Source organism: Carassius auratus, chromosome 11 (genome assembly GCF_003368295.1).
Source record: "Carassius auratus strain Wakin chromosome 11, ASM336829v1, whole genome shotgun sequence".
In the NCBI taxonomy this organism is placed as follows: domain Eukaryota; kingdom Metazoa; phylum Chordata; class Actinopteri; order Cypriniformes; family Cyprinidae; genus Carassius; species Carassius auratus.
This window is the reverse complement of record NC_039253.1, coordinates 3,044,239-3,069,206: the sequence shown is the minus strand read 5'-3', so window position 1 is coordinate 3,069,206 and position 24,968 is coordinate 3,044,239. Positions and strand designations below refer to the sequence as shown.

Here is a 24,968-nt window from a genome sequence, read left to right as displayed (position 1 = left end):
TGAAAACTGATAATTAATCAAATCCTAAAAATCTAAGTAAAACACGTCATGCAACTATAAAAACCGAAGCATGTAAAAGTGTTTTTAAATGAATGATATAAATAACTCGATAAAAATAAAAATAGACTGACTGAATTAAAATGTCGGGAATTCTTGTACTGATCGATCCAGGCATGCCTTTTTGTGGCAACATTAATCTTTTATAAGATTTGCGTGTTTTTGTTTGTTTTCTTATTACTTGCCATTTAAACACAGTTATGAAATTAATCTAATAGTAAATGAAATTCGCATATGACTTCTGCATTGTTATGCATGGCAGATTCATTAAGTTAATAATGTTCTTAAAACATTGATAAATGCATTGAACTAGTGCATTTTATATGGGTCACGATTTTTCTGCAGTGTGTCCTGAGGACCCTCTGTCTGTTGTTGAGATGGACCAGGCGAGTTTTCCTGGAAGCAATCAGAGGAACATGATTCTATCAGTGCACCTGATGACAAGACAGAGGAGGGGTGGCTAAAACGCTGCTTTTATCTGTATGCACTCAATCTCAGCATTAAAAGGGAATGTGCTTCTGCAGGAGCAATTAGCCGTTAAGTGGACCGTCAGAAGATTAGTTGTTTCACTTTCATTCATATAAATATATTTGTCTCCTTTAAAATTAGTTTTCAAATAATCTGTCAAAAGTTTAAATAATGCAAAAGTGTATAAGTTTGTAAATGTTTTTGCTTTCTTGCTCTAAGGCTCTCTGGTGGCTGTGGTGGGAAAAGTTTGCTGTTGACCTCCATAACAGGAGAGCTAACCAGGAACTGATTTATAATATATGTATAAAGTTACTCTTTAAAGGCAAAGTATAAACATTAACATTCTTGAAAATGTATGGTCTGTTAGATTAAAAACAAAAACTAGTGCAAGGGTCATGCACACCTGACACTGATGCATGGATGCATCAAAAAAAGACAGTCTAGTAGAGTAAAAAAAGAAAAAGGATCCTGCACACTATACTAAAATAGAACTAAACTAAACTAAAATTGCTCTAAAGACTGCATTTTTACCACAAAGGAAGATCTCTCTTCCTTTGTCGGGTAAAAGCCCCGACAGACTGCAAGGACATCAGCAATGCTAAGGAGAAATGAATGTGTGAACCATGTCCATGAACTTATGCAGATAAACCTTCTTCCTCAGATGCTATAGGCCGAGAGGAAGACGAAGCCAGTGAGCCGGAGCTAGTGTTTGGGGAGGAGCAGAAGCAAATGGGCAAGCTGTCCTGGGCTGTGTACCGCTCATATTGGAGGACAGTGGATGGATGCATGGCTGTGGCTGTTCCGCTCTCCCTTCTTCTAATGCAAGGTATTAACAACTGTATCAATGTAAGCTGTATGTATTATAAAATATCACTACAGTAACTACTTGAGTTTTTTCCTACAAAGCCTCCAGAAATGTGTCCGACTGGTGACTTTCTCACTGGATTTCCCATTTGAAGAACAATACGACTGAGCTGGTGTCACTGTCAACGCTGACCTTCTTCTCTCCTGAGAGACTTGTGTGAGTTAGATGTTTCATTCAATCTATTACACTACCTTTCAAGAGTTTGGGGTCTGTAAGATTGTTTTAAAGAGCATAAGGCTGCATTTAGTTGATCAATAATACAATACAAATAATGATACTGTGAGATATTTCCAAAGAACTGTTAATTTATTTAAAATTGTGATTTATTCCTGTGATCAAAGCTGAATATTTAGCATCATTACTCCAGTCCAGTTGCCACATGATTTTCAGAAACCATTCTAATATGCTGATTAGCTGCACAAGAAACCTTTCTGATTATTATCAGTTTTAAATACAGTTTAATATTTTTATATAAGCCAAAAAAAAAAGCAAACTCTGGATTCTTTTATTAATAGAAAGTTCAAAAGTAGACGTCATTGTAATATCTTTACCATCGCTTTTCAGCAAGTTAATGCATCTATGCGGAATTAAAGTGTCGATTTCTTTCAAAACAATCTCATTATATAAAGTATGAACTAGTGTGACTGTAAAGAATTAGAAAAATAAAGCAAAACTAATTATTTCACATTGGCAGAACATTATATATGCATAATATATAATTGGGGTTGACATGAACATAACATTAGAGTTATATATATTATATCTATGCCAGAAATCTTATTTAATGCCTTATAACATTCTCTTTTAGGTAGATATTATGTAGAAATCATGTTTCTGTCTTGTGCACGTTGCATCTTATTTAAATTGTTTTGATTCGAGTATCTCCACATCACTCTTATTAGGTTTCACGCACCTGACAGAGGTTCAGATACTACGGGGAATACAATTTCCAAGAATCTGTTCCCATGAAGAAACAAACTCATCTACATTTTGGATGACCAGAGGGTGAGTATATTTTCAGTAAGTATTCATTTTTGGTTGAAATATTACTTTAAGCACAACACAGAAGTCTGGTGCTTTCTCTCATTGGCTGTACTGTTATTTATCATTGGCTCTTTGGAATACTGATGAAAATTGATAATTAATCAAATTCTAAAAATAAAAAAATCTAAATAGCATGTAAAAGTGTTTTTAAATGAATGATATAACTCAATAAAAATAAAAATAGAATGACTGAATTAAAATGTCAGGGGAATTCTTGTACTGATCAATACAAATAATGATTCAATGATGATAGAGGTTCAGGTACTACGGGGAATGCAAGGTCTGAGTTGAAGTTTTACATGACCGTGTATGGATCTTTATGGATCTTTACACCATAGTCTTAAACATTCTCCTGGCCAATGTGTTTGGGCTCCATTGGGTGCTGCTTCCCTTGCCTCCTCTGGGGGTGCTCTACTACTAAACTCACTGTTTTTATCACCTCTGAAACGTGTGTGTAGCCTCACGCTTTTCCAGTTTATTCACACTTCTCCGAAACACTCAGCGGTCGGTCTACAGTGGACACCAGTTGTGTTTGGTTTGAAGAAATCTCTGGGTCATATTTCACAGTGAAATAGTTAAGTAAAAATTATTTTGCATAAAGAAAATTAAGCTGTTTTTGTTGCATTGTGACATAATTTTTCTGACTATTACTTATTACTTACATTACATTTACATTACATTTACATTATTTAATACATTAAATCTATTAAATAATTATTGATATAGTAATTATTTTGATCATTTAACTCAATGTTAAGTAACTCAATGATAAAACACAAGGAATCTCAAGTGTTGTTATTCAATGTGTAATGAGTTCCCTCAATATTTTTTAACACCTACTTGATGACACTTAAATAAATGTTGAGAATTGCCTGACAGTGCTTGCAATGCTGATTTAAACTGTATTTTTGTGTGTTTGAGAGCAGATTTGAGGAGGAGAGTGAGAGGCGCTGTCTCTTTAACAGTAATGCTGCCATGCAGTGGCTGGACGTTCAGCTGCAGATGACCGGTGTCTCTGAAGTAACCGTCATCCGTGTGATCACTGTGATCCAGCATCAGCTCAAATTTCAGCAGTAAATTCACATGAAAGGCATTTAGCAGGTGCTCTTTACCAGAATCTTTAGCTTCATGGCAGACAGCCACAGTCAACAGAGCTTTGAGAATGTTAACTATTGGGCAAATTATGAATTCAAATAAGTCTCACATGTACTTTATTGGTCTATAATGGAATGTTTATGAAACCCAACTCTACTGCAGCACTATTGTCCAGTTTTAGAAGATCATCATCCAGTCTCTGTCCTATGCACTGTCCATCACCAATCTAATGTCAGGCTTGATTTTCAGCTTTGCGCAGGCAATATATTTTAATCATCCAGGATCCCTTCCTGTTCTTCAGCACAGTGCGAGAGAACCTTGATCCCCGTGGCCTCCATCCAGACTTACAGTTGCTGCCCTTGAGCATTGCCACCTGGGAGATTTAGTGCAGTGGATCAGTTAGAGTCAAACACTTTTGATTGTTGTCTTACTTGATAGGATTTTTCTAGGGCATGAGAAAATGCTGTCTTTAATATTCTTCTTCTTCTTTTTTTTTTTGCTTTGTCTGTGTCTCCCATTACAGGTGGCCTGGATTCAGAGGTTGAAGAGAGGGGAAAGTCTCTGTCTGTGGGCCAGAGGCAGCTGCTGTGTCTTGCCCGTGCCCTTCTTACAGAGTCTAATGTATAAAACTAATGTATAACTAAAGAACAACATGGACCATGTCAAACAAACAATCTTACCTTTGTACTTTAATGTTATTTATGTTTCAATAGATTTCATGCATTGAAGCGTCGACCATAAGACTGACTTGCTTCTGCAGAAAACTATCAGAGAAAAATTAAAAGCTAGATCTGTTCTAACCAGTGCTCCACAGGTATTAAATTGTAGCGATGCAAAACTGATTTTCTTTAAAAAAAATAATTGTTAACACAGCAAGAGTGCACAGTTCTGCGAGGCATTTCTTAAATCAAACAAAGCGTTTAAATTGTAAAAGTATATTTGCAACTATTTTATGATTGTTAATCCCTTTAAATGACTATGATTATCTCTGTTAACCTTTGTGCTGAACAGTCAAGCATACTAGCAAGCATTTTAGTAAGTGCATGATTAGGTTTAAGACAAGCTGCCAAAGAAAACGATGGTCTTGTTGTTTGGAACTAAAAAAAACTAAACCTGGTAGTGACTTTTTTTTTAATTAACGTAACAAGTTAATTTAAAACACTTTAAACTGGCAAGTGGAGGTTTAAAAAAATAATTCAATAAAAGGGTGTCCTTAATTGTGGCCAATGTGTATTAGAGAAAAACATTTATTTCATAATGATATTTCCGCCCATTTTAAATTCTTATTATCCAATGAAAGGATACATTTTTGTGATTTTTTCAAATAAAACATCAAAAGGATTAACAATGCAGATTAATTTTCACAGCCTTATTTGATCATATTTGCCAAGGGTGCCAATATTTGTGGGCATGACTGTATGTGGTGGGCAAGACTGAGTATTGTATTTCCTGCTAAGAAAGTCGAGTGGTTGTCCTATGCATGGCGACTGCATATGTGCAAATACCTGTAGTGTATCATGTTATAAAATGTAAAACATTGTAAAACTCAGGAAATGTTTTGTTGTTGTTTTAGAAACGGTCTCATTTGTATGTAATTGTTTTAGAAGTAAATGTGTGTGTTTTTTTTATTATTGGTCTGTTTTCAGATTTGTGTTTATTTTTATTTATTGGCCTTCAGGAGGATCTCCTCAAAGTATTTTCCCTCTTCAAACAGGTAAAAAAAACTTTTTTTTTTTGCAAACTAAGGTGTGAGAGTCCGACTGTTTTTTAATATTTATTTCTGTGGTTTGAATGCATTCTCTCTTCTGAGAATTCACAATGCCTAATTGGTTTCATTAGAGGTGTGAATGCTCGTAATAAGGCCGTCTCCACCCAGAACAACCTGCGTGAGCGGGACTACGCCTTGAACAGGTGAACGTTTTCCAACTTGTATGAGTCATATGGGAGTACATGTGTGCTTAGTTAAACCCATTTTATAACAATTCCTTTTGATTTTCTCCCATCAATCTAGAATTAGGGAGAGGTTTGTTTTTGTTATGTCACCCTGCCTCCAATGCAGAACAGGCAGTGATGCTGAAGCTTTATTAGGTATGTGTTTGGCCTGGTTGAACCAGTCGGTCCACTCTTCAGGTGTATTACTTCCAGCAGTGAGAATACCATAAACAGTGAGAAGAGAACAGAGGTGAACACGGTCTCATCCAGTCAAAACTTGTCTTCAGCATGGCACATTATCACCGCTGACACTGAAGAAGGATTTAAAAGCTCACTGGATACAAGGTAAGGCTTTCAGATTTACAACAGTACTTTGGACTGAACTCTGTTGTGTAAAACAGCCCGTATGGCACTTAAAGTAAAGTTTGGTTGTTTAGCAAGCATAGGTGTCCAGCTGTTATTGTCATGTATGACTATGCAGCACTCGCAGAGGTTACGCTGATTTAATTGTGCTTTTACTGTCATTTAAGAGTGGTTTAATGTATTAATATTACAAACTGCACTTAAGTCATGTATAAAGTATTGCACAGGGACAGTTATACGATATTTAAAATTGTGAATGTTTACATTGATATCATTTCTTTGGGGACAACTTTTTCTAAATACTGTTACTGTCTATTACTCTGTATCAGAAATAATGGTTCTGAAGCCAACTTTTAGGTCTTCTACCTTTAATCTGTGTTTACTGTAAATATACAGGTTACCAAATAGGCTTTGTGTATGTATATATAATTTTTCCACGTGGAAATATGTCAGATGGATATGCTGTAGGCTGCTTTAATGAAATGAGACAATTGAATCATTTTTATAAATAGCTGAGCAGGTTATCAAAATATGTGCCCTTACAGATGATCATGGAAGCACCTGGTACCTCTACGATTACACATGTTTAATACAGAGGGTGTGGTTAACAAGGTGAGGTCTCTTCACCGTTTCCTTTGTCTGGCCTAACCTGTTCCTAACGCCCTTGTTACACTATCCCTGAACAATTCCTTGAATACCACAGTTACATCAGTTTCGTCTGCCAGTGGGATAAATACAGATGTGTAGTTAAGAATTAACTTGCATACCAAGATACATGCATGCAAAGTGTAAAGTACATTTTAAATGAAGTTAGTGTTGTTTGATCAGCCTTGCTTCATTTTCATTCAGTGTTGTTCACAATGACATGTCAATAATAATTAGTACTCAATTATTACTTCTTTTGCATCAACAGGTTTGAGATTTGGAGGCTTTTCTTCACTGTAGATATATTAGTGAAATGGTATGATATTTTTATTTTATCCAATCTGTATCTGAAGAAAATTTTTCAAGAAATATGAAATATGGAAAAAAAAAATACACCATGATATTGTCTTGTAACTTGCAGGCTCTTCGAAGAAGCCTCTCTGACAGCCTGCTACTTGAAGATGACAATGTGTCTGTAGAGGGTTTGGAATACACAGACCTGCACTTTCATGAAGGTACAGTTTTGTGACTGTTTGAATATGATTTTATTGTCAATTGAGCTTTAGATTGCTTGTTCACTTTTACTGTGGAGAAAATGGCTTGCCATGAACATTGATATGGTGGAAATGTAAGGATAATTGTTTGTAATAGACTACATTTCACAGTACTTTACATTTCCATTTAAGATGATGAAATTGTGGGTGCCAGTGGTCAGTTTGAACTAAAGAGGAATGAACAAAAGAAGAGTGAAGCTGTGGACATTTTAAAGTTGATTGATAATGACAAAGGGATAACAAAGCATGGTTTGAAATCCAGCAAGAGCTTGGAAAGCCTGGATATCAAAGCTCCAAATGAGGTCTGTGCACATCACATTCACTTTTTTTTTTTCCTCCTGAAAGCCCCAAACAAATTAACTTATGATTCAAATGTTTCAACAGGTGTGGAAAGATTCATATGACAAACTCTACAATGCTAAAGTCAAGAAATACATGAAAGGAAATAAAACTGTTAAGGAAAACAGATATGGAATACACAATGGGCCAGTGACAACCCAAACACTTGACCGCAAAAACGGTCAAGTAAACGTTTCGGCTTTACTTGAGAATGCAGATCGAATGCGTCCCAATCCATATGACACAGAATTTGGCAATCAAGTGGGGCCATACATGGTCCAGTATGATGCCAAGGATTCTACAGGTGAATATGACTCCGAAATGTTAGTACAAGGATCTGATCTGCTGAAATCAGCAAAGATCAAAACCAGTATTTCGAGAGATTTTTCATCGCATCATTTCACAAAGAACTCGACCAGTGTTGATAGGGAAATGAACATACGTGGTGGAACATATACAGATCCAAAAACAGATGTTGGAATTAATGCACCAGATTCAAATCTTAAACTGTCAAATACCCAAGGATCTCCTGTGATGCACCTCACAAAAGGACATTTTAAAGGCCCAAAAGCAGTGCTTAATTCTTCTGATATAGATATGGATGTACCATCAGTTAATGTCAAGAAGTCAAAATTTAAACTGCCAAAGTTTGGCCTATCTGGAAACAAGAATACAGACATCAGTTATGATGGAAATATGAAGGGGTCAACACTGGCATACCCTGAAGTATCTGCAGGTCTTAATGGTTCTGATATACAAACTGATGGACCAAAGGCTAATTTCAAAGGTCTAAAAACAGATCTTCCAGACATGGAAATGTCATCTGGAAAACTGACAACCCCCACTTTCAACATGCCTAATTTTGACCTGTCAGGACCCAAAATAAAAACACCTGACTATGATCTGTCCGCTCCCAAATTTAAAACAGACTTTGATTCACCAGACTTCAACATCAGAGGTCGTAAGCCAGACATCACAGGACCTGACATGGATGTTGATATTCCTGATGGTACATTTAAAGGACCAAATTTCAAGAAACCCAATCTTGACTTAAATGCACCTGATCTTGGCATAAATGTGCCTTCTGGTAACCTTAAACTGCCAAAAGTTGACTTCTCTGGTAGCAAGCCAGTAGGACCTGATCTTAAAATCAAATCTCCAGACCTGAATCTCAAAAGCCCCAAAATTAAGGGAGGAATCAATACCCCAGACATGGATCTGACTCTCCCTCAAACTGATTTGAAAGGCCCAAACCTAGATATCAAATCACCTGATATTGATGTTAATGGCCCTTCAGGAAAATTTAATATGCCAAAGATAAAGATGCCCAATTTTGGCCTGTCTGGTTTGAAAGGGCCACATATGAACATGGATGCTGACATTGATAGGCCAGACCTCAGTCTAAGTTCATCAACTCCCAAACTTAATGCAGGGATAAACAGTCCTGATATTGATGTACATGGTCCTAATGTTGATCTCAAAGGACCAAGGACAGACATTACTCTTCCAGATATGGACAAGCCTTCTGGAAAAATGAAAATGCCCACTATAAAAATGCCTAAGTTTGGTGTCTCAGGACCAAAAATAAAGACGCCTGATTATGATCTAAAGACCCCTGAAATGGATCTATCAGCTCCAAAGTTTAAGGCAGACTTTGATTCTCCAGACCTCAACATTAAAGGTCATAAGCCAGATATCACAGGTCCAGATATGAATTTTGATCTCCCTAAAGGTCAATTTACAGCACCAAACTTAAAAACACCCAATCTTGACATGAATGCACCTGGCCTCGACATCAATGCTCCTTCAGGTAAACTGAAGAAGCCAAAAACAGATCTTACGCTTCCAGACATGGACATGCCATCTGGAAAAATAAAAATGCCTAATTTCAAGATGCCTGATTTTGGTCTCTCAGGACCTAAAATGAAAAAGCCTGACTATGATTTGACGACTCCAGACATGAATATTTCAGCCCCAAAGTTTAAGGCAGATTTTGATTCACCAGATATAACAGCACCCAATGTTAATGTTGATTTCCCTAAAGGTAAAATTCAAGGACCAAATTTGAAGACACCCAATATTAACATGAATGCACCTGACCTCGACATAAATGCTCCTTCAGGTAAATTTAAGCTGCCAAAATTTGACATCTCTGGAAAAAAAGCAGAAGGACCAAATCTTAAAATGAAATCTCCAAAGCTGAATCTCAAAAGCCCCAAAATTAAGGGAGGAGTCGATACCCCAGACATGGATCTGACTCTACCTAAAACTGATTTGAAAGGCCCAAACCTAGATATCAAATCACCTGATATTGATGTCAATGGCCCTTCAGGTAAATTTAATATGCCAAAGATGAAGATGCCCAGTTTTGGCCTGTCAGGCTTGAAAGGGCCACATATGAACATGGATGCTGACATTGATCAGCCAGACCTTAATTTGAATGCATCAGCTCCCAAACTAAATGCAGGGTTTAATAGTCCTGATATTGATGTACATGGACCTAATGTTGATCTCAAAGGTCCGAAAACAGATCTTACATTTCCTGACATTAACATGCCATCTGGTAAAATGAAAGTTCCCACTTTCAAGATGCCTGATTTTGGTCTCTCAGGACCTAAAATAAAGACTCCCGAATGTGATCTAAAAAACCCTGAAATTGATCTGTCAGCCCCAAAGTTTAAGGCAGAATTTGAATCGCCAGAAATCACAACCCCAGACTTGAATATTGATAACCCTAAAGGGAAAATGAAAGGACCAAATTTCAAGAAGCCCCATCTTGATGTGAATGCACCTGACCTTGACATAAATGCCCCTTCGGGCAAACTGAAGCTGCCAAAGTTTGGTATCTCTGGTAGTAAGCCAAAAGGGCCTGATCTTAAAATCAAATCTCCAGACCTGAATCTCAAAAGCCCGAAAGTAAAGGGAGGAATCAATACCCCAGACATGGATCTGACTCTGCCTCAAACTGATTTGAAAGGCCCAAACCTAGATATGAAATCACCTGATATTGATGTTAATGGCCCTTCAGGTAAATTTAATATGCCAAAGCTAAAAATGCCCAGTTTTGGCCTGTCAGGCTTGAAAGGGCCACATACAAAGATTGATGCTGATATTGATAAGCCTGACCTTGATCTGAGTGCAACAACTCCCAAACTTAATGCAGGAATAAATGGTCCAGATTTTGATATTCATGGACCTGATGCTGGTTTCAGTGGTCCTAAATCAGGCCTTACGCTTCCAGACATAGACATGCCACATGGAAAAATGAAAATGCCGACTTTCAAGATGCCTGATTTTGGTCTGTCGGCACCAGAAATAAAGACACCTGAATATGATCTGAAGACTCCTGAAATTGATCTGTCCAGTCCGAAGATTAAGGCAGACTTTGATTCCCCAGATCTCAGCATTGGAGGTCATAAGCCAGATATCACAGCACCTGACATGAATGTTAATTTCCCAAAAGGAAAAATGAAAGGACTAAATTTCAAGAAACCTGATCTTGACATAAATGCACCTGATCTGAAGGGGAACATAAATTCCCCTTCAGCTAAACTGAAGATGCCAAAATTTGGCTTCTCAAGTAGCAAACCAAAAGGACCTGATCTTAAAATCAAATCTCCAGACCTGAATCTCAAAAGCCCCAAAATTAAAGGAGGTATCAATACCCCAGACATGGATCTGACTCTGCCTCAAACTGATTTGAAAGGCCCAAACCTAGATATGAAATCACCTGATATTGATTTAGATGGTCCTTCAGGTAAATTTAATATGCCAAAGATGAAGATGCCCAGTTTTGGCCTGTCAGGTTTAAAAGGGCCACATATGAACATGGATGCTGACATTGATCAGCCTGACCTTAATTTAAGTGCATCAACTCCCAAACTAAATGCAGGGATAAATAGTCCTGATATTGACATTCATGGACCTAATGTTGATCTCAAAGGCCCGAAAACGGATCTTAAATTTCCAGAGATGGACATGCCATCTGGAAAAATGAAAATGCCAGCTTTCAAGATGCCTGATTTTGGTCTCTCAGGACCCAAAATAAAGACTCCTGACTATGATTTGAAGACCCCAGAAATGGATCTTTCAGCTCCAAAGTTTAAGGCAGACTTTGATTCACCAGATATCACAGCACCTGACATGAATGTAGATTTCCCTAAAGGTAAACTTAAAGGGCCCAATTTCAAGAAACCCAGTCTTGATATGAATGCACCTGACCTTGACATCAGTGCCCCTTCAAGTAAATTTAAAATGCCAAAATTTGGCTTTTCCGGTAGTAAGCAAATAGACCCAGATCTTAAAGTTAAATCTCCAGACTTGAATATCAAAAGCCCCAAAATAAAGGGAGGAATCGATACCCCAGAAATGGATCTTAGTCTCCCTCAAACTGATTTGAAAGGCCTAAACCTAGATGCCAAAACACCTGATATTGATATTAATGGTCCTTCAGGTAAATTTAATATGCCAAAGCTAAAGATGCCTAAGTTTGGTGTCTCAGGACCAAAAGTAAAGACACCTGACTATGATTTGAAGACCCCTGAAATGGATCTGTCAGCTCCAAAGTTTAAGGCAGACTTTGATTCTCCAGACCTCAACATTAAAGGTCATAAGCCAGAAATTACAGGTCCAGACATGAATTTTGATCTCCCTAAAGGTACATTTAAAGCACCAGACTTAAAGACACCCAATCTTGACATGAATGCACCTGACTTCGACATCAATGCCCCTACAGGGCAATTGAAGCTGCCAAATTTGGGGTTTTCAAGTAATAAGCCAAAAGGCCCAGATCTTAAAATCAAATCTCCAAAGATGAATCTCAAAAGCCCCAAAATTAAGGGAGGAATAGATGCCCCAGACATGGATCTGACTCTGCCTCAAACTGATTTAAAAGGCCCCAAACTAGATATCAAATCACCTGATATTGATGTCAATGGCCCTTCAGGTAAATTTGATATGCCAAAGATAAAGATGCCCAGTTTTGGCCTGTCAGGTTTGAAAGGACCACATATGAATGTGGATGCTGACATTGATCAACCTGACCTTAATCTGAGCGCATCAACTCCCAAACTAAATGCAGGGTTAAATGGTCCTGATATTGATGTACATGGTCCTAATGTTGATCTCAAAGGACCAAGGTCAGACATTACTCTTCCAGATATGGACAAGCCTTCTGGAAAAATGAAAATGCCCACTTTAAAAATGCCTAAGTTTGGTGTCTCAGGACCAAAAATAAAGACGCCTGATTATGATCTAAAGACCCCTGAAATGGATCTATCAGCTCCAAAGTTTAAGGCAGACTTTGATTCTCCAGACCTCAACATTAAAGGTCATAAGCCAGATATCACAGGTCCAGATATGAATTTTGATCTCCCTAAAGGTCAATTTACAGCACCAAACTTAAAAACACCCAATCTTGACATGAATGCACCTGGCCTCGACATCAATGCTCCTTCAGGTACACTGAAGAAGCCAAAATTTGGGTTATCAGGTAGTAAGCCAAAACGCCCAGATTTTAAAATCAAATATCCAAAGCTGGTTTTCAAAAACCCCAAAATAAAGGGAGGAATAGACCCCCCAGACATGGACTTGAGCCTGCCTCAAACTGATTTAAAAGGCCCAAACCTAGATATCAAGTCACCTGATGTTGATATTAATGGCCCATCAGGTAAAATGAATATGCCAAAGTTAAAGATGCCCAGGTTTGGCCTGTCAGGTATAAAAGGGCCACATATGAATGTGGATGCTGACATTAATAAGCCTGACCTTAATTTGAATGCATCAGCACCTAAACTAAATGCAGTGTTAAGTGGTCCTGATATTGACTTAAATGGGCCCAATGCTGATTTCAAAGGCCCAAAAACAGGCCTTACTCTTCCAGATATCGACAAGCCTTCTGGAAAAATGAAAATGCCAAATTTAAAGATGCCTAAGTTTGGTGTCTCAGGACCAAAAATAAAGACGCCCGACTATGATTTGAAGACCTCTGAAATGGATCTATCAGCTCCAAAGTTTAAGGCAGACTTTGATTCCCCAGACCTAAACATTAAAGGTCATAAACCAGATATCACAGGTCCAGACATGAATATTAATTTCCCTAAAGGTACATTTAAAGCACCAAATCTTGACATGAATGCACCTGAACTTGACATAAATGAACCTTCAGGTAAATTTAAGCTCCCAAAAGTTGGCTTCTCGGGTAGCAAGCCAAAAGTTCCAGATCTTAAAGTTAAATCTCCAGACCTGAATCTCAAAAGCCCCAAAATTAAGGGAGGAATCAATACCCCAGACGTGGATCTGACTCTGCCTCAAACTGATTTGAAAGGCCCAAACCTAGATATGAAATCACCTGATATTGATTTAGATGGCCCTTCAGGTAAATTTAATATGCCACAGATAAAGATGCCCAGTTTTGGCCTGTCAGGTTTAAAAGGGCCACATATGAACATGGATGCTGACATTGATCAGCCTGACTTTAATTTGAATGCATCAAATCCCAAACTAAATGCAGGGATTAATGGTCCTGATTTTGATATTCATGGACCTAATGCTGATTTCAAGGTTGCAAAAACCAACCTTGCATTTCCAGACATGGACCTGCCATCTGGAAAACTGAAAATGCCCACTCTCAAGATGCCTGATGTTGGTGTCTCAGGGCCAAAAATAAAGATGCATGACTATGATTTGAATACCCCTGAAATGGATCTGTCAGCTCCAAAGTTTAAGGCAGACTTTGATTCCCCAGACCTGAACATTAAAGGTCATAAGCAAGATATCACAGGTCCAGACATGAATCTTGATTTCCCTAAAGGTACATTTAAAGCACCAGACTTAAAGGCACCCAATCTTGACATTAATGCACCTGACGTTGACATAAATGCCCCTTCAGGTAAATTTAAGCTACCAAAAGTTGGCTTCTCGGGTAGCAAGCCAAAAGTTCCAGATCTTAAAGTTAAATCTCCAGACCTGAATCTCAAAAGCCCCAAAATTAAGGGAGGAATCAATACCCCAGACGTGGATCTGACTCTGCCTCAAACTGATTTGAAAGGCCCAAATCTAGATATCAGTACACCTGATATTGATGTTAATGGTCCTTCAGGTAAACTGAATATGCCAAAGTTAAAGATGCCCAGTTTTGGCTTGCCAGGTGTGAAAGGGCCACATATGAATGTGGATGCTGACATTGATCAGCCCGACTTCAATTTGAATGCATCAAATCCCAAACTAAATGCAGGGATTAATGGTCCTGATTTTGACATTCATGGACCTAATTCTGACTTCAAGGGTGCAAAAACCAACCTTGCATTTCCAGACATGGACCTGCCATCTGGAAAACTGAAAATGCCCACTCTCAAGATGCCTGATGTTGGTTTCTCAGCACCCAAACTTAAAACATCAGGCTATGATCTGAATACCCCTAAAATGGATCTGTCAGCTCCAAAGTTTAAGGCAGACTTTGATTCACCAGACCTTAGCATCAGAGGTCATAAGCCGGATATCACAACCCCAGACTTGAATGTTGATTTACCTAAAGGTAAAATTAAAGAACCATATTTCAAGACCCCCAATCTGGATTTGAACACTCCAGACTTTGAGACTGATACACCTTCAAGTAAATTTAAACTGCCAAAGCTGGGCTTCTCAGACAGCAAGCCAGAAGGACCTGATCTTAAAGTCAAATCTCCAAAGCTGAATCTCAAAAGCCCCAAAATAAAGGGAGGAATCGATACTCCAAACATGGATCTGACTCTGCCTCGGTCTGATTTGAAAGGCCCAAACCTAGCTATCAAATCGCCTGATATCGATTTTAATGGCCCTTCTGGTAAAATGAATATGCCAAAGATGAAGATGCCCAGTATTGGCCTGTCAGGTTTGAAAGGGCCACATATGAATATGGATGCTGACATTGATCAGCCCGAACTTAATCTGAGTGCATCAGCTCCCAAACTAAGTGCTGGGATTAATCGTCCTGATATTGACATTCATGGTCCTAATGTTGATCTCCAAGGTCCAAGAACAGACCTCACACTTCCAGACATGGACATGCGATCTGGACAGATTAAAATGCCTGCTTTAAAGATGCCTGATATTGGTTTCTCAGCACCCAAAATAAAGACACCTGACTATGATCTAAAGACACCTAAAATGGACCTCTCGACTCCGAAGATTAAGACAGAATTTGATTCCCCAGACTTCAGTATCAGAGGTCATAAGCCAGATATCACAAGTCCAGATATGAATGTTGATTTCCATAAAGGCAAAAAAATAAAAGGACCAAATTTCAAGAATTTTGATGTGAACGCACCAGACTTTGACATTGATTCTCCTTCTGGGAAAATGAAACTCTCAGGAAACATGCCAGAAGGAACAGATCTTAAATTCAGCTCTCCAAAGATGAATCTTAAAACACCCCAAATGAAAGGAGGATTTGATAGCCCTGATTTTCATGGCCTGGGGTCTGATGTTGATTTTGGTACCTTTACACAAATGCAGGCTAACAACTTTGCAGTCCCACGAGGTAAAACAAAGGCATCCATGATGTATGGTCTTGATACTCCCACAAGAGACGTCAGAATACCGACTCATCAGAAATATAGTGCCCCAGAATTTAACATGCAGGACCCCTACTATGACTTGAAAAGAGACATGAAAGTTTCAGGACAAGCTCAGTGGCCTACAATGCCAAAACATGTCTCTGGCCAGACCAGAATTTCTGGAGTAGGTCCAACACCTTCCGATGTTTACTACAATGATATGGCTGGGGCATTCAGGTCAGGACATCATAAAACAACAGCAAGTAACTTTAATATTGATGGCGACTGGAATAATATATCAGTGCCTAAAATTCAAGTTTCAAGAAATAGAGAAAATGTAGCTGTGAGAAATTCCAATATGGGAGTGAATACCATGCAAAGATCAGGTGATAATGCAGGTTATTACAGGAAGATGGTTCCTAGAGGTTTTTACACTACTGATGATATATGCTACACTTATAAAGGAATGCCTAGAAGAGATGGATGGGGCAATGGGCTTATTGACCATAGTCGCAGACAGACAATGAGACATCTGCAAATACATGCAATGGATCTGGAGGTTCCAGAAAGCACTTTGAAAAGGTCGAAATTTAACATTCTAAAACTTATATAGTATGATCATTAAAAGAAAGGGATATGGGTGACAAGAATGAGCTTGTCCATAGCTATCATGATTACAGGGCCGATAAGAATGTATATATTAAAATCTATACAAACTTAGAGTAGATATTGTAAATGTTCTTGAGCAAACTTTTTTCTGCTTCTTAACACTGATGAACAAGTCTTTCCCTAAAGGAGATGTTATATTTGAAATGTTAGCATACACTTGCACTTACTGTATCATAGATCATTGGTTATAAGTTTTTGAAAGTTTGTGTACTATAGTATGTATATGTCACAAAATATGTGACAATATTAAGTGGAATTGCCTGATTAAGTATTGTAAATCATATATATTTTGTAAAAGATGTAAAATGCTGTAGTAATGTATAAATACAGTGTGGATGAAATATACAAATATAAAATGGTTTGTTTGGATAATATCTTGTTTCTTGCCAACTTTATTTTTTATTTTGTCTTTTAATTTTCACAGATTTTTAGTTTTTTATGCTCATTGATACAATAAGGTACACATATGGGGGATTTGTATTGAAGTATGTATATAAATTATTGGTGAAATATTCCTACTAACGTTGTTGATTGAAGATACAAAAGCGGTTGTTGTTGTAGAATACTTCAAATGTTATGCAACTGAAATAAACATAAAAGTGTATCATTTTCTAAAGTGGAGTATTTGCTTAATTGCTACTTTAAAAAACTTTTCTATATAGAGTTTTTGCACATAATGACAAAATCTGTGTATACAAATAAAGGTGCTTAACGATGCCATATTTTTTTTTTCCTTTTCTAAATGGTTCCATAAAGAACCTTTAAAATAAAGGTGTTTAAAAAAAAAGTATTTCACAGCTGTACCATAGAAGAACCATTTTTGTTTCCACAAAGAATTATTCAGTCAACGTTCTTTAAAGAACAAAACTCTTTCTTACCTTTTTATAATATGAAGAAAGTTATTTTGCCCCAAAGAAACTTTTGTGATAGAAAGTTTCTGCTGATGTTAAGAGTGTAAGAGTAGTCAGTCATATAATTTAAAGGCCAATCTGGCAAAACTGTTTTGCATAGAAAGTGTTCTTTATAAACCCATGTGTTTAAGACTATTGCCGCGTGTTGTTTTTCATGTCCGCTGCTTTAAGCGAACACAATAAAATGATATTTAACCCCTAAAATGTTAATTTTACTAGGGGAACCCAACCAAAACGTGTATTTGACCCTACCGGAATGCGATTTTTACCGGGTGATCCCCCTCGAAATGTGATTGGCTGGGTTTTGATACAGTCTAATTTTTTTTTGTTTAAACAGCAAAAAAAGAGTTAATTATGAGCAACTTCCATGCCTTTCACCAAATCACTTCCCTATAGGTAAAATATGTTTCTCCTGTAATAATTATAATGATCCTTTTTCATCCTTCATCCTTTTCCAGAAGGATGTTGTTTCGAAACCAAATGTAATTGCATACTGGAGTACATTTGTTAGTGATGTTGACTGGAATAAAAGTCTGGCTCCCAAACGATATTTCTTAACAAATAAGGTGAAAGAAGTATCCTTTAAACTTCTGCACAGAGTATACCCTTCTAAACATTATTTGATTAAATTTTAAAAAGATACTGATGTTAACTGTAACCAGAGACAACTGTTCATTTTGGTACCGCCCTTTTGTGCCTTATTTCTGGAAGAATGTACTTGATTTTATTGTTTGATATGTTGATGGAGATTTTATTTTAGAGTGGAAAGATGTTATTTTAGGGCAGCATTAATGTAAACTCCAAAGATAAACAGACCTGTATTTATTTTATATATTTATTTATTTTAATGGCTAAATTTGATATACATAAATGTAAATTTGCAGGTAAAAAAAACATGTTTTATAGATTTTTAAAATGAGGTGAAATACTACTAATAATATATTGAATCTAAATTACCCTCGAGGAAACAAAAAGCTATTCAAATTTTGCAAGCATGTACACTTTTTAATGTAATAGATTGTGGAATTCTGTGCAAAAAAAAAAATCAGTTGGTTTTGATTAGCAATTGGGCGGGTTTTGTAGCAAAAACCTGGCAACCCTGGATACACTCTAAGAAGAAAAGGTTCTATATAGAACCTTAAAAGGTTCTGTCAGGCGCTACGTATTTGGATCCCCTAAAAGGTTCTATATAGAACCCTTTTTAAGGGGTTCACTCAGAAGAACCCTTTAGGGTTGTTTGTAATCGGGTCAAAGGTTCTATATGGAATAAAGGTTCTATATTCATGATTATTTAGTTTGTCCTTTCCGAATTTAATATTTCATATAATTGACAAACATCAAGACCCTAAAATGTAAAAATGTAATTCACATAAAAAGTCACCCATTAATACACCCAAAGTGCATAGAACTAATCATTTATTTATATTAACAAAAATAATTACTATTACTGAATGCGACTGTAATTTCAAATATTCAAGGCTTTAAATGTACAAATCAACATTAAAACACCAACCATTTTAAAATCTTCCTTAAATAATAAAAATAGAGTTTCACCTACATCTACATATTACAAAATAAGTCCATTATAAAATTACATTAATCATTCACTAATAAATAATGCAAATATACAGATTCATCTAAATTCCCATCAGGGCTAGAACAACATCAAGTACCTCAAAACTACAAATCCATATTAATATAACTCACAATGGAAAATACTGATATAGAAGTACTTCAAATCTACAAATTTACATTAATATCACTCATAAAGAATTGTAATTACAGATTCAAATTCAGATCAGCATTTCAGAATAACATCAATCGCCTCATATTTACAAATTTAAATTAGCACTATTCACAAAATATAAAAGTATTATGATAATTGATTATACATTTTGAACACTGGGACAGACAGTTTTTTATTTATTTTTTTGCCTTCTGGAGAGTTTAAACAGGTATTGCTCAACAAAATTGATCATGTGAGTGATGTGCTTGGGGTATTCCACACCGAATATGAAATAAGTAGCAAAGAGGCACTTCACTGCCTCCATCAAATCCATTTGTGCGCTCATAATGTTGGCACCCTCCATGTTGATGCTGGCTCTTTTTGCATGGAGGGGGTTTGAAGCTTCATGAAAAACTAGTCTGAGTTGGCTTTACTGATTTCTGCAATTTGGAAAAAATAAATTATTTTTGAAATAACTTAGGATCTTGCATACTTTCTTCCAAACAATTAGGGATGTGACTGACCATTTTTTACCACATTGGTAAGTAAGGGCCAATTCACTGGCTAGTGACACAACTCACAAACAATCATGACAGAAATTTCAAGATCAATGCAAAATTCATTAATAAAATAGCTTGGATAGCATACTGAAAAACTAAAAAGCAACACTGCATCTGTTTTTGATTTAACTAAACTTGCAGCTTGATTATTGAAGAAACACTACACAAACATTATTCACACAAGCAGTTTCTCACTTTCTCTCTGTTGTTAATTTAAATAAAAATGCTATAAGTTCAAGCTACATCATTTCTGTATCTGATTTAAAGCATGCAGAATGCTAGATCTAAAGGCCGGTTGCTAAAAAAAAAAATGCATCAGTGTTTTTTTTTGCCTCCACGTGTTTCATTTAAATAGTGCAAATGTTTTTGTGAAAAACTGAGCAGCCCTCTCTCAATTTTAACATCTTATTCTCCTGATATTACAAAACAACTGTCAATAAGAGTAAAACATTCTACATTAGAACATTATTCTACAAGAGCAAGACATTTTTATTTAATTTTCTTATCACATTCACAGAGCTACATGCAATCAAGTGATCGTGGCTGTCATTTCTTTAAAACTATGGCATCTCAAATATCTGCTCATCACAATGAACGTCATGCAGTTTGTTTGAAAATTGTTTGAAAATTGCAAAATATACTAAACTCAAAGGAAACAACACTAAAAACAAATACTCACAAGTTGTGGAACCCGAAGAAATTGGAACATGTCCATGACCTCTCATGTTGAATCAACTCTTTTAAAAAGAGCACATCTCATTAGATTTTTGATATGTTGGTGTAGTCAGCTTGTCTTTTACAAAGTTCAGCATGTATCACAGTAATGTGCTCCTGAAAACTTAATTGATCTTCTCCAATATTTTCCAGGTTTAATATAATCTGAAAAAAGTAGTAAATAACAAAATTCCTATTGTATATCTACAATCTTCTAGCATTACTGGTCAATAACCAAGCAATGTTAAGACATTTTAGTGAAGAAGGATAAAACAGACAAACCTCCTGGGACTGGGTGGAAACCGGATTATCAGTACAGAAGTACTGGAAAGTTTGCAGTCTTGCATGTTTTTGTTTGCTGAAATGAGCAAAAGACAGTTCATTTAAGTAAAAAATATTTAGAAGTGACAGAGCACAAATAACTGAAAATCAATTATCAGTAGAATTAAAGCATTCATTCACCCCCAAAAAAATCTGTCACCATTTACTTGTTTACCTTTGTTGTTCCAAACCCACATGACTTTTATTCATGGATGTCAAGAATAATAAAAAACTTGATTTGGCCGTATGTCTCATACTGCAGATTGTATGGATGTTCTGTTCTGTTCTGTTCTAGGGCTGTTATTCATTACCATTTGACTGTGCGGTCAAAAACTAGCTTAGAGCACTATCTGCAGTTTGGGAATTCGGAGAGGGATCGCGACTCATTTGAGTCAGTTTGGGGATCGCAAATCATTTGAATCAGTTTGGGAGTTCTTAGCGGGTTCGCGAATCATTTGAGTCAGTTTGGGAGTTCAAAGCGGGTTCGCGAATCATTTGAGTCAGTTTGGGGATCGCAAATCATTTGAATCAGTTCGGGAGTTCGGAGAGGGATCGCGAATCATTTGAGTCAGTTTGGGAGTTCGGAGAGGGATCGCGAATCATTTGAGTCAGTTTGGGAGTTCGGAGAGGGATCGCGAATCATTTGAGTCAGTTTGGGGATCGCGAATCATTTTAATCAGTTTGGGAGTTCGTAGCGGGTTCGCGAATCATTTGAGTCAATTCGGGAGTTCAAACCGGGTTCGCGAGTCATTTGAGTCAGTTTGGGGATCGCAAATCATTTGAATCATTTCGGGAGTTCGGAGAGGGATCGCGAATCATTTGAGTCAGTTCGGGAGTTCGGAGCGGGTTCGCGAATCATTTGAGTCAGTTTGGGAGTTCGGAGCGGGATCGCGAATCATTTGAGTCAGTTTGGGGATCGCGAATCATTTGAGTCAGGTCGGGAGTTCATAGCGGGTTCGCAAATCATTTGAGTCAGTTCGGGAGTTCAAAGCGGGTTCGCGAATCATTTGAGTCAGTTTGGGTGCCTAATCAGCATGATTAAAATGTGATATTAAGTTACCGGTACTACAAACAATAATTTAATTACAAAATGTTGCAGAATAATGTATGAATGAATAATAGCCTAAAGTGCCAAAACAACCCCAGGATCCCAAATTCAGGAGGAATCTTTATATTACCAAACTGCAGGGAGAGGACAAGTAGATAGAGTAGTCATGATCTGCAAATTAACCACAATCTGATGTGATCCGACCACCTCAGAGAAATCCAGTGTTGCGCTGCTGTAAGAGCTTTAGAAGCACAGCAGCTGTGGTCAAAGAGATCTCGTGTGTTCTGATTGGTGGATTATGATCAGGGGCGGCGCTAGGGGTGGGCTAAGGGGGCTGGAGCCCCGAATGTTTTCAGTAAAGCCCCGAATGTTTTTATTACCACCATGCCATCAATGAGTTTTCATGCCCAATAAAGTAATTTATATTAGAATTTAAATAAATAAATAAATATCTCTCGACTCAAGTCCGCAGTGTCTGTAAATGTACCCAAGTAAGTAAGCGTTGTCATTCACATCCAACGAAAACCGCCCACTGAGTCTAGTGCTTTTAACTGACATGTAAACTGGCCAACCATCGATGAGCGTCTGTACGATCCAGCCAATGAAATGAGATCTTTTGGAGGCAGGCGGTTTGTTGGCGTGTAGTATTTTACTAGATCAATTTATTCGAAAATAAAAATGGATATTTCAAAATTAATCTTCTTCTTCTTAAAAAAAAGGAAGTAAAACCCCCCAGCCAAAAACACTTGAATGCCAAGATACAACAGCTTACTTCAGGTATCTGTAACTTTTATATTTATTTTTCGGTTTTAAATTGTGTCTGATTTAACGTCACATTTTGAACATCGAACAGTTAACGGTTGCGCAGCACAGTCTGTAGGGGACACACACACACACACACTTTTTTTTCTGAATGAATCATCCGGTTCTAACGAATCCATTGATTAAATGACTGACCGACTCACTCATTAAGGCAGTGGGCATGCCGCCACCTAGTGGCAAAGTACTAGGTTTTCATAATTTCATATTTCTGTAGCCTATTCCAAATTGTATATTTGATACATTAACCTTCTTATGATTAGTTATGCAATTTGTAAGTGCTGTGTAAGTCCTCCTTCAAAAATATAAGTGTATAGAGCCCTGCGTTTATAATTATACTTGGCTTTAAACACAGAGATAAAGTCCTTTGACCGGTATAGCTTTATAGAGTAAGAGTGTGTCAGTGCACTGCTTCATGTTTGCTTCTTATCCCTGTTCTACCAGGACGAGTGTAGCCAGTCAGGCTTGATTGGAAAATAAAATAAAACAGAGACAGAGACAAAAAAAAAAAAAAAAAAAAAAAAGTGAGATAGAGACACAACATCAGCATATGTGTCAGGATACAAGGGATAGACTTTAAATAAAATGTTTTAAATTTGTTTTTATTGTTTTTGTATATTTTAAACTAGGTAAATCTTTCTGATTTATTAAAATAAAAAGTCACATACATGGATCTCCACTCACCCTAGAACCAACCCTGCTTATGACAACAAACTGTTAGAAGAAAGGGATCATTGGGGTTCTATATAGAACCATATAGGGTTCTTCACTCAACTCCAAAGAACCTTTCATGCTAAAAAGGTTCTATAATGACAAAAAAAGGCACATCATTAAAACAAAAAATACGAGTTCACATTTCACACCTAAACAAGCGTGGAAAATGTAATTATAACTAGCTACTAAATTAGTTACAAATGCCTATCCATATACAGCTATGATTTACGAACCCAAACTGACTCAAATGATTCGTGATCCTTAAAATGACTCAAATGATTCGCGATCCCGCTACGCACTCCCGAACTGTTTCAAATAATTTGCGATCCCCAAACTGACTCAAATAATTCGCGATCCCGCTACGAACTCCCGAACTTATTCAAATGATTCGCGATCCCCAAATTGACTCAAATGATTCGCGATCCCGCTACGAACTCCCGAACTTATTCAAATGATTCGCGATCCCCAAATTGACTCAAATGATTCGCGATCCCGCTACGAACTCCCAAACTTATTCAAATGAATCGCGAACCCGAAATAAAGGATCCAGTCGAAAGTCTCTGCTCATTATGACAGGACCTGGATCAGTGAGCTGCGTCTCGGGCCGATGACGTCACTTCCATGGAGGCATGTTGTACACGCCCCCGTCCATTGACTCCGCCCCCACGTCAAAAACGGTGCCAAAAAGAGTGACGTGCAGAAAAGTGAAGCGCAAAGGAAAAATGGTATTGCAAGCTCAAACTAGACTGACACGCAAAATAAAAGCAGCGTTGCAAATAAATTTATAGATATGACCATGGAAAATATGTATTGCAAAATCATTGCTTTTTTTGTTTTTATTGTTTTTGTATATTTTAAACAAGGTAAATCTTTCTGATTTATTAAAATAAAAAGTCACATACATGGATTTTTCTGGGCTAAGCCCCGGATCTCCACTCACCCTAGATATGTGGATATTTCGACGTGGAAAGCAGTTCGGAATGGAAATATTGATATTTTATTTGTTAACAACATACAAATGATCGCGAATCATTTGAGGCAGTTCGGGAGTTCATAGCGGGTTGGCGAATCATTTGAGTCAGTTCGGGAGTTCAAAGAGCGTTTGCAAATTATTTGAGTCATTTTGGGTATCGCGAATCATTTGAATCAGTTCGGGAGTTCGTAGCGGGTTCCCGAATCATTTGAGTCATTTCGGGAGTTCAAAGCGGGTTCGCGAATCATTTGAGTCTTTTTGGGGATCGCAAATCATTTGAGTCAGTTCGGGAGTTCATAGCGGGTTTGCGAATCATTTGAGTCAGTTCGGGAGTTCAAAGAGGGTTTGCAAATTATTTGAGTCATTTTGGGTATCGCGAATCATTTGAATCAGTTCGGGAGCTCGTAGCGGGTTCGCGAATCATTTGAGTCAGTTCGGGAGTTCAAAGCGGGTTCGCGAATCATTTGAGTCAGTTTGGGGATCGCGAATCATTTGAATCAGATCGGGAGTTCGTAGCGGGTTCGCGAATCATTTGTGTCAATTCGGGAGTTCAAAGCGGATTCGTATGGAATCAGATTTGTGCCAAATAAAACGAACGTAACGTTTGCGAAAACGAA

The 24,968-nt window shown here is 37.3% G+C and overlaps 1 protein-coding gene across 4 annotated transcripts; it reads left to right on the top strand.

The window, feature by feature from the left end:
* Nucleotides 1-936: 936 nt before the first annotated feature.
* LOC113110770 (neuroblast differentiation-associated protein AHNAK-like) lies at nucleotides 937-17,181 on the top strand. 4 transcript variants are annotated; one of them, XM_026274948.1, is made up of 15 exons: nucleotides 937-1,351; nucleotides 1,432-1,546; nucleotides 2,293-3,008; nucleotides 3,361-3,535; nucleotides 4,053-4,150; nucleotides 4,243-4,343; nucleotides 5,176-5,243; nucleotides 5,369-5,440; nucleotides 5,541-5,552; nucleotides 5,660-5,806; nucleotides 6,370-6,436; nucleotides 6,738-6,785; nucleotides 6,891-6,984; nucleotides 7,156-7,325; nucleotides 7,408-17,181. In XM_026274948.1, exons 12-15 carry the CDS (start codon nucleotides 6,783-6,785, stop codon nucleotides 16,507-16,509), a joined length of 9,369 nt encoding a protein of 3,122 aa, XP_026130733.1. In that variant the 5' UTR covers nucleotides 937-1,351; nucleotides 1,432-1,546; nucleotides 2,293-3,008; nucleotides 3,361-3,535; nucleotides 4,053-4,150; nucleotides 4,243-4,343; nucleotides 5,176-5,243; nucleotides 5,369-5,440; nucleotides 5,541-5,552; nucleotides 5,660-5,806; nucleotides 6,370-6,436; nucleotides 6,738-6,782; the 3' UTR covers nucleotides 16,510-17,181. The 4 variants fall into 4 exon arrangements, with proteins under 4 accessions (XP_026130733.1, XP_026130732.1, XP_026130731.1 ...); XM_026274947.1 differs by having other exon boundaries at nucleotides 3,361-3,507; nucleotides 5,541-5,806; XM_026274946.1 differs by having other exon boundaries at nucleotides 5,208-5,243; nucleotides 5,541-5,806.
* Nucleotides 17,182-24,968: the final 7,787 nt, after the last annotated feature.